Raw genomic sequence first — 10,000 nt, 5'->3', positions numbered from 1 at the left:
GATGGATAGAGCTGTATGTAGAGATAGATAGAGCTGTAGTGATAGTTATAACTGTAGAGATGGATAGAGCTGTAGCCTCTCCACAGTTACTGATCGGTGTTATAGGTCACCTCGTTGCGTCTCTTTCCGTCTCTCATTGCCATTACTCTTCATGTTCCCAACAGCAGATGGAAACTGCTCTCAACATTGGAATGGATGACAAGTAGCTGCTGTCCTTGAAGATGTGTGTGTGTGTGTGTGTGTGTGTGTGTGTGTGTGTGTGTGTGTGTGTGCACATATAATGTTATCAGTGACGGGTGCAGTTGTGTGACTAAGCATTTAGAACTTGGACTGCAACTAGAAGGAGCTCTCAATCTCTTTATCTCTCTCCCCCTTGCCCTCTCCCCCCTGCCCATCTCCCCCTTCCCCTCCACCCTCACACCTCTCCCCCCCTCACCCCTTCCTTACCCCTTCCCCTACACCCTCTCCTCTGTCACCTTCCCCCTCTCCCCTCCCCCCCTCCCCCCTCTCCCCTCTAGGTCAGAGCCATGCGTCTGTCCTTCGTGGGGGAGCTGGGCTGGGAGCTCCACATCCCCCGGGACTCCTGCCTGCCCGTCTACGACGCCGTCATGGCCGCCGGCGCCAAGCACGGCATCATCAACTCGGGCTACAGAGCCATCGACTCGCTCAGCATAGAGAAAGGTGGAGGAAATGCCCTGAGGCCATTCTTTTGCATGACGTACAATTACATCAAGACATGTGAGAACAAGAACGAGACAAACGAAAAACAGGCATGTTTAAAGCAGCTGTGAAATGTCCGGTACAGAGGTCCACTGATGGTCCATCAAAAAAGGTCAGCAGATTTAGTCACCACAACGCACACAGGGCTTAAGATTGGACCAGGTTTCAACGGTAACACAAGTAATGCATTATACATGGCCGGGCGGACCAGCCAGCTGCTGAACCCTCTGCACAGCATTCAGAACGCACGGCCCGCGGTCACGTCCCCATTGCACCGACCCCCACATCGTCTCTTCAAAATACTTTATTTGTTCCTCTAGGGGCAAACAAAGGCAGGTTGCTGTGAAAAGAAACCCCAAAGGGAGAGCCTCATGCCAAATCAATCACACATTTAAGACAACACAAACAATCTGAAATGCACAGAACGCTAATGTTTACAACGTCCATATTTAAATTCAGTGCCAGTTGGCATTCAAGGCTGTGTTGGCATCCAGAGGGTCTCTCTGCGGACTCCCCCCCCCCCGCCCGCCTCCCCCCAGCCCCCCCCCCCGTCCTCTGAGCGCCCCTTAACGTGTCTGCAGCCGCCTGCACAGGGCCGGGCTCATTAGCAGTCCAGGTGGAGCGAGCTGCCTCACCGGCCTCACCGGCTCCACCTAATCCACTCCATCCCTCCTTATCTTCAATCCACTCCTGAAGACCCAGGGGAACGTCCCTGGAACTGACGTGAACACGCTGTTGGAGTCAGATCGTGCTCGACTTTGCGGCAATCGCTTTCACTTTCACTTTGGTTCGCTCTGATGTGGCCGTGCTGAGCAGTTAGTCGCTGTCCCCGGCTCTTATAGGACTGAAGTGATGTAAGGACGTCCTTGAGACGTGGCGGATCCGGTTCACTGATCCCTTCATGAGGCCACACTTCTTGTTCAGGGCGGCTAGGATGTGACACGCTACGGTTCAGTAGCTTAGAAAATGAGGCGTGCCTGTAAAGGATCACGATGACCGTTTCCTTTTTGCTATAAAGCGAAAAGTTGACTGAATTCCAACGAATACCAATGTTATCATAAGTGTTGGCAGTATTTGATTGCTAACACTGTTTTGCAACAACCTCTTAAACCAAACGTTCTTCATATGAGGAAACAATATTTTCTGATGTTTTAGCTTTCTTCACGGGTGTCAGTCCATCTCTCACACTGTACTGTCTGAATCTGTCTGGCATTATGTCATCCCGCACCCACTCTGTTCTGAACCCTTCCTGCGTCTCGTCCTCAGGGTACAGACATTGGCACGCTGACCTGCGACCCGATGACACGCCCCTGGAGGCGGGTCTGGCTTTCACCTGTAAGATGAAGAGTTCCATTCCTTTCCTGGGCCGCGATAGGTTGGAGTTGCAGAAGAAGGAGGGGCTAAAGAGGCGAATCGTGTGCTTCACCATCGACGAGTCAGTAGACCTTCTCATGCTCTCACTAGCTTGTTTATTTGTCAGATTTGTTCTATTTGTGTCTCTGATGACAAAAATAACAAACCGAGGCAAACAATGTGATAAATACTGGTGTAGGAGCCCATAAAGGGGCTCTTAATTTTTGTTTTGTTTATCCGAAACGATCGACTTATGTGGGTGTTTTCTTTATTATTTTGATCCAAGACATGCCAAAGAGAAGATCACCATAACTAGTACTACCAGATAATCAGTAGGGCGTAAAGAATAGTGCAATCAAATAAATACTGGAATAAAACAGAACTATTCTAAATCTTTCAGATAACCCCATCTGAAACATTAATTAAATCGATAACCACATCGATTTAATTAATATTCGGTCGTGCCTAATGCATGTAAAAAAACTGAAATCATAAAAAAATGGCTGAGTTGTAAGGGTTTTTGAAAATAGATGTTAATGTCACAGGCGCTTAAAAACTGAATAAGGGTAAGGGTTTTTGTTTAAATAAATTAAAGCGACCTTTCCCGATGAGATAATTGCAGAGGACGAAATCACGATTCCAATTAATATGGAATTAATTGTGCAGCACTAATATCATCCAAATTATAGAACATACCAAGTGCAAGGTGTGCGCTGTGTGCGTATATCACACAGACAAATGCCATCTGCCTTTGCATCTAATAATAAGCATATCAATCCAGATCAAATATTGTATGAAATGTGTGCGTTATTTATTCCTCTGCTGTGTGGATTTTCTTTTCCAGGAAAATTCCGCTGTTCGGCCTTGAGGCGGTATACCGTAACGGCGTTCCCGTCGGTCACATCCGGCGCTCCGACTACGGCTTCTTCGTCGACAAGACCATTGCATACGGATACATCCGGAACCCTGATGGAGTGGTAGGGGCTCCACCACACACCTCTCCCTCCCTCACCCTCTCACCCTCTCCCTCTCCCTCTTCCTATCCCAATCTCTCTCTTTTCCTCCCTCCCCTCCCTTCCTTTTCCCCCCCTCTCCCTCCCTCTCTCTTCCCTCTCACTGCCTCCCTCTCTCCCTCTCTCTCTTGTATTTGACCACATCACACATTCTCTGTCACAAACCTGTTGTTTTGACCTATTGCAGTGGTTTGCTTTCAAAGCTGTTGTTTGAACCTCGTATTCATCGGCTCCCGATGTAATCACAAACGGGGCGTCGCTGCAGGAGTGTGTGTCTCTCAGCTCGCACCGTTATCTAGAAAGAAGCTCACAGCGGGGAACACTTTAGACTTACCGATGGATGTTGAGTGACAGTTGGGAGGGATGGAGAGGCCTGAGGGACATCGTGCACAGTGTTATATTATCATCTCGTATTGTATATTTTGGAGACTAGAAAGGTTTTTCCACTCTGCCTTTCAGCCTTGTTCTGTACTTCACTGTTCACTCCGCTTACGTCTTGGGAAGCATTATCTCTAAGTGACATATAATTGGTGAATCCTCATTTGTAATTGGTCTCTCTCTGTCTGTCTGTCTGTCTGTCTGTCTGTCTGTCTGTCTGTCTGTCTGTCTGTCTGTCTGTCTGTCTGTCTGTCTGTCTGTGACTCTCTGTCTGTGTGTGTCTGTCTGTCTGTCTGTGTGTGTCTCTCTCTCTGTCTGTCTGTCTGTCTGTCTGTGACTCTCTCTCTGTCTATCTGTGTGTATCTGTGTCTGTCTGTCTGTCTGTCTGTCTGTCTGTCTGTCTGTCTGTCTGTCTGTCTGTCTGTCTGTCTGTCTGTCTGTCTGTCTGTGTCCTTCTCTCTGTCTCTGTCTCTCTCTCTGTGTCTCTTCCTCTCCCAGGCAAACCCTGACTTTGTGAGGAGCGGTGACTTCACACTGGAGAGGATGGGCGTGACCTACCAGGCTAAAGCCCATCTCAAGTCTCCCTTTGACCCTGAGAACAAGCGTGTGAAGGGCATTTATGATTGAGGCGCCCTTATAAGGAGCAGGGGCGGAACAGTGAATGTGGCCATGCCCACTTTGCCTCCTCTGGGACGGAAGGTTGACATTCAGGTGCAGTTGGTCCTGTGAATGGATCGGCTTATAATGGCCAATGAAAACCAACGCATGGTTGATTTTAATTGGGTATCTGCCCATAATGCCAAATGTGCAATGCATATATTGTCAGGATGCCTTTCATAGAGACAAGCATAGTGGATAATATGCTCGTCTTTGACACACTACTGACATGTATTGTGTCAGAAATGATATGTGATGAAGCATTTTGGCAGGAGGACGATATAGCAATCCCATTTTTTTAATGTTAATTGCAACCACTTCTACCCGAGATAATCATCCTCAATGGAAAGTAATAATATTATATACTTGGTATGCAGCCCACGTGTATGTTTGCAAACAGTCCAAATCTATAATTTGGTATGCATAAATACATAGAACGCACCAGATAAGCTACAACGATTGCTTCTGTTAATTTCAGCAGTGTCATGTGATTCAGTTTACTTACTAATTTATAGTGGATTGTGAACTTGAAAGTCTACCATAGAGGTAAACGCATTCTTAAAATCTCAAACCAATGTCTTAACTATTTCCATGAAATTATAAATACACTTAAGGGTAATTTATTAAGTATAGCTTTCAGGTTTCATTTTGCATAATAGGGGTTAATGTGCTGGACCTTTTGACTGTGTGTTTTAAATAGTATAATTCTATGTTCTCGCTTGAATAATGGAGATTCATGGCAAGTGGTGTATTGGTGAAAGTTCGTCAGTCACAAAACAGTTGCTAAGAATGAAGCGTAACTTGGGTCACGATGACGGATGTAAAATATAAGTCAAAAACCGTCCTGTTTTTCTAATGTTCTGCAAGCGTTTCTGTACATAATAAATGTATCAATCGGTGCTGTTTCAATAAATACATAACAAAAATGAAAACATTTACTCACTTAATATACATTACACAAGTATAGAAGATGACATTTGTATCAGGGTTAAATGCAGAACAAAATGGTGTGTTTGCCAACAGGTGGCGCTATGGCCAGTTCGCTTGTTAAAATGTTAGTCAGGGTTCGCCCTTTATGGTAGACTCTCTGAGGTTCCAACAGCATCTCAGTGAACTCAAAGATGATTTAAAAGAATATGCTTGCCCGGCTTTTAGCTTTTAGAATATATGCCTGCTACAAATTATTTGCCCGTTTAATCCAGCAATCACAATCCTTTGTGTGAGAAAGCTGTTGCACATCCCCTTACATTTGCAGCCTACCACGCTGTATCATGAGACTTAAACAATGTAAACACTCTGGAGGCTATAAAGGTATATTCTTACACAATTCTTACTTCAGGATCATGCAAGTCAGGCTCCCAGTTATTTCAATTTATTTGATTGTATTTTTTATTAGTGCTCTTAATATATAATATAATGGGGACATCACTCCTCCAGGGCCACATGAACCCTTCAGTTTCAGAGAAGCAAAGACATCATGGTGAAGCCAATGTGAGGTCATCAACCCCTGTGGGACCCCGGCCACGCCCTTCAGTCTGCCCGGGTCCGGATAGGGGGGTGGTTAGTTCCCTGGGTTTAGCCTTCCTCCCTCACACGGGTACAGGGGCTGCTGGAGCACAGAGGTGACCTCCGGGAGAGGCTGGTGGTCCCACTGCCCCTGTTAGAACACACGCATGCTAATGTCATCTCACAGTGTAGCAGAGGCTGTTACCCCGGAGTGTAGCCCTGGAGACCGCAATGAACTTCTGAGTAAACCAAAAGTAGTTCCCTTCTCAGGCTGCCAATGTGTTTTATCATTGTTTTTTTTATTCCCCACTATACCGCCTACACTATGAATTAATTTATCGAGTTTATTTAAATTCAGAACTGTGCAAATGGATGCTGCAAATGAACTTGGAATAAACGTGGGAATTTGTGAGCAAAAGTATTCATACAGCCCATCATCGCTGTGATGCAGCTCTTACTCAGTTCACATTTTAGCTTCCAGTTAGTTAACATATGTATGGTTGCATAGGCAAATGTACTAAACAAACTGCTGAATAACAATAAATGACATATGATATAGTTATATTTAGGAACTAAATGTCTTGTATCACTGCCGTCTGTTCCGTTTCTTGCATTTGGGGTTAGTGGGTTCTTTCCAAAAGTGTGTGCGGTTTGTGTGTGAGTATGCAGATCATGCATGAGTGTTTGTAAGCACATGTACTTGAGTGTGTTTGTATGAACATGCACATGACATTGCTTTTATGCACCTGTGTGCATGTGTTTGTGTGTGTGTGTGCGTCTGTGTGTTTACATGTGTGTGTGTGTGTGTGTGTGCGTCTGTGTGTTCAGATGTGTGTGTGTGCGTCTGTGTGTTCAGATGTGTGTGTGTGCGTCTGTGTGTTCACATGTGTGTGTGTGTGTGTGTGTGTGTTATGGGGGGGGGGGGGGGGGGGGGTGCTCACAGGGAAGAGGCGTGCAGACGACTGGTTGCAGTGCATGGAGATGGGGGCGTTGTTGTACAGGGAGTCCAGCACCTCGCCGCTGAATGGGTCCCAGTGCAGAGCAGAGAACTGCTGCGTCACCCCGGCCTCACCACACACACACTGGTCTCTACCTTGGAACCTGAGGGAGGGAGGGAGGGAGAGAGAGAGAGAGAGAGAGAGAGAGAGAGAGAGAGAGAGAGAGAGAGAGAGAGAGAGAGAGAGAGAGAGAGAGAGAGAGAGAGAGAGAGAGAGAGAGAGAGAGAGAGAGAGAGAGAGAGAGAGGGAGAGAGAGAGAGTTAAACCTGCACTATGTCACTCCATTAAAGGTGCGGTGTGAAGAAGTTGAGTGGCTTCTAGTGGAACAAACTCGGCAGAAATGTATTATAATATTCAAAATAACGGTTAAATTAGTGTGTAATCCCATGAAAATAAAAATCGTTGGTAATACTTCACAGTAAGGATAGATTAAATAATCAACTGCCATCATTCATTGGGTTGCAATCTGCAACCTCACTGCTAGATGCCACTAAATCCTACAGACTACCTTTAAAAAATGTCTGAACTGAAAGTTTCTCAAGAACAAAACACGCCCATCCACAGGTCGATCCATCCAGCGACTTTCTGACCAGCCAGGTCAGTTTAATCTTGGTTGTTTCGTTTCCAAACCAGTCTCTCTTCTGCTTTTTTATGCTTCCTCTCTTTTCCGCTCTTGAATCTTTACCTAGAGCATCTCTAATCAGAGAGGCTCAGCGATTGTTTTTATAGTAAATGATTATCTTGTTAACAGCTGAAATCAGAAGCTGGTTCAGGTGCAACAGCTTCCAGGCTTGCTGCTCCAATTTCAAGAAGGCAAGAAGGTTCTGGTTCACAGAGACTGTGCGTACGCTCTGCTTTAAACCACCAGTATCCCGGGGACCTTGGGCGCTTATCAGGACACTTCATCCTCCTTTATCCTTGAGCAGAAGTGCCGGTACCTCCACAGATTATAGCAGGGAGGAGATTGTCTACTGTGGCTGCAGGCCGTCCCTGAGCAGTGAGGAGGCGTTGGAAGGTTTAATCACCGAGGACGGGGAGCCAGGGACCATCCAAGGTTCGCGAGGCCGGGTCGGGCCCAAAATGCACTTCTAAAGCAAATCCCTCAACCTTCTGATTTGATATATACATATGTCTACTTATATATAATATATAGATATAGATATGTGGAGATGTATGCAACATTGACAACTAATAAAAGTGCTTTGCCTTACAGGCAGCAGAATTTGAGCAAGAAAGATACATGTTAATAAAACGACCAGGGTTAGAGAGAGAGGAGTCGGGGGTGGGGCCAGGATATGGTACCAGCAGCCAGGTCATTCGAGTCCGATCGGAAAGGTACTGGGTTTGATCCCTGATGCCTGCCGACGTCAATGTGGATGAAAGCTTCTGCTAAAGCCAGACTCGTCGTCATCGAGAGAGAGCAACGGAGACAAACGGGCGACGTGTGAGACAGCCCGAATCAGTGTGAACCGTGCGCCGTACCTGTTGATGAAGCTGAAGTACTTCTGCAGGTAGTCGGCGTCCACGTGGCTCTTGCACAGCTCCAGCTGAGTGCGGGGGTAGTAGTGGATGTAGTTCGCACACATCTCCTCCATGATGCCGAAGCCTCCCTAGGGAGAGAGAGGGAGACAGACAGACAGACAGACAGACAGACAGACAGACAGACAGACAGACAGACAGACAGACAGACAGACAGACAGACAGACAGACAGACAGACAGACAGACAGACAGACAGACAGACAGACAGACAGACAGACAGACAGACAGACAGACAGACAGTGAGCGAGAAATACAGAAAGAAATTCAGACAGAGAGGGAGAGACAGACCTATAGAAGTGAGAGATAGACAGACAGAGAGACAGACAGAGAAAAAGGGAGAGATAGCTAGACACAGACAGACAGGCGATACAGGGGCGATGCAGAGAGAAACAGATATGTCGGAACCAGGATAAATTTGCTCTGGATTAAGAGAGCGCTGTATAGACGACTACAAGCAAAGCAGGGGGCAGGAGGGCAGGAGTTGGAGAGGAGGAGGAGAGAGCCCCTGAGGGGGGCCGTCGAGGGGGCCGGCATCAGGGCAGTGAGGCGATGGACAAAGAGTCCATGAGAAAATCGAGTTGGTCCACTCACCACCGTAGGTCCGCTCCGATCTTCTGTGTTGTACGTGCACTTGGTCACCAGCACGTCTCCCTGCGGAACACACACGCACGCACACACACACACACACACACACACACACACACACACACACACACACACACACACACACACACACACACACACACACACACACACACACACACACACACACACACACTCGCACACACACGCACACCCACAAACATAAACAATCAAACACACACACACATACACACACAAACAAACACAAGCACATACACACACAAAGGCACAGACACAGACACACATGCACACACACACACAGCCACACAGACATACACACATGCACACACACACACACACACCTAGTCAAGAAAGCTTTTAAACTCATGTACGTACTACGCAGCAGTAGAGTATTAGTAAATAATTGAAGGTGGATCGCGTAGGGATCTGTGAAAGGCGGCCCAACAGAACCTTCTGGAGCCGTGGTACCTGCTTACCTCTCCTGAAGCCCCCCCCTGTAGCCCCTCACTGCTGTGGGGGGCTACTCAATGTTTTAACAGACTGAATCGACTGTAGGTGTTTACACCTCACAGTCTCCAAACCCATATTCAACTTTTTATTCCACCTCACAGTCCCAACGTGAGGGACGCCATTAGGTTAGGGTCGGTTACTAAGGTGTTTCATCCATCCTGGGATCATTATTCAAATGTAATATACTCACAGGTAATACACTGACCATCTTCCTTAGCATTCTGATGGTCTGTAAGAAGAATGAGCTGGTTAATTACTGATAGCATAACAGGACTTGCATTCAAATCATATAATTGGTATTCAGCGAGGAGTGAAAGACACAGACTTTGTCTCTGCAGTGAGCTGCAGGGACATTATCAACTAAACTAAAATGAAATGGTATAGTGAGAACATTACCTAGACATTACCTTTTTTGTTTTGTAATGCTTTGTAGGATACTATCTGGTAGAGTGTAATACTTTGAAAGGACTACCTGGTAGTGTGTAGTACTTTGAAGGGTCCTACCTGGTAGTGTGTAGTATTTTAAGATACACCTGGTAGTGTGTAGTACTTTAAGATCCTACCTGGTAGTGTATAGTACTTTGTAGTGTGTAGTACTTTGTAGGTCCTACCTGGTAGTGTGTAGTACTTTGTAGTGTGTAGTACTTTGTAGGTCCTACCTGGTAGTGTGTAGTACTTTGTAGTGTGTAGTACTTTGTAGGTCCTACCTGGTAGTGTGTAGT

General features: G+C 46.4%; 2 protein-coding genes across 9 annotated transcripts in view; one reads left to right on the top strand and one right to left on the bottom strand.

The window, feature by feature from the left end:
- Positions 1-5,053, top strand: part of sardh (sarcosine dehydrogenase) — a 34,440-nt gene extending 29,387 nt beyond the window's left edge. For all 8 annotated transcript variants that reach the window (XM_060050227.1, XM_060050232.1, XM_060050226.1 and 5 more), the window contains exons 19-22: positions 519-681; positions 1,987-2,155; positions 2,918-3,050; positions 3,963-5,053. In XM_060050227.1, coding sequence (XP_059906210.1) covers positions 519-681; positions 1,987-2,155; positions 2,918-3,050; positions 3,963-4,091 — 594 coding nt within the window. In that variant the 3' untranslated portion in view covers positions 4,092-5,053. The remainder of the gene's footprint in view (positions 1-518; positions 682-1,986; positions 2,156-2,917; positions 3,051-3,962) is intronic.
- dbh (dopamine beta-hydroxylase (dopamine beta-monooxygenase)) overlaps positions 4,784-10,000 on the bottom strand; it is a 15,925-nt gene continuing 10,708 nt past the window's right edge. Inside the window, exons 8-12 of the mRNA XM_060050234.1 lie at positions 9,469-9,507; positions 8,757-8,816; positions 8,108-8,235; positions 6,569-6,728; positions 4,784-5,778 (exon numbers count right to left, since the gene is read on the bottom strand). Of these exons, the coding sequence (XP_059906217.1) occupies positions 5,683-5,778; positions 6,569-6,728; positions 8,108-8,235; positions 8,757-8,816; positions 9,469-9,507 (483 nt within the window). The 3' untranslated portion in view covers positions 4,784-5,682. The remainder of the gene's footprint in view (positions 5,779-6,568; positions 6,729-8,107; positions 8,236-8,756; positions 8,817-9,468; positions 9,508-10,000) is intronic.

Source organism: Gadus macrocephalus, chromosome 4 (assembly GCF_031168955.1).
Source record: "Gadus macrocephalus chromosome 4, ASM3116895v1".
Taxonomy (NCBI): Eukaryota; Metazoa; Chordata; class Actinopteri; order Gadiformes; family Gadidae; genus Gadus; species Gadus macrocephalus.
Note: the sequence above shows the minus strand (reverse complement) of the source record. Positions and strands in the feature narration are given on the sequence as shown.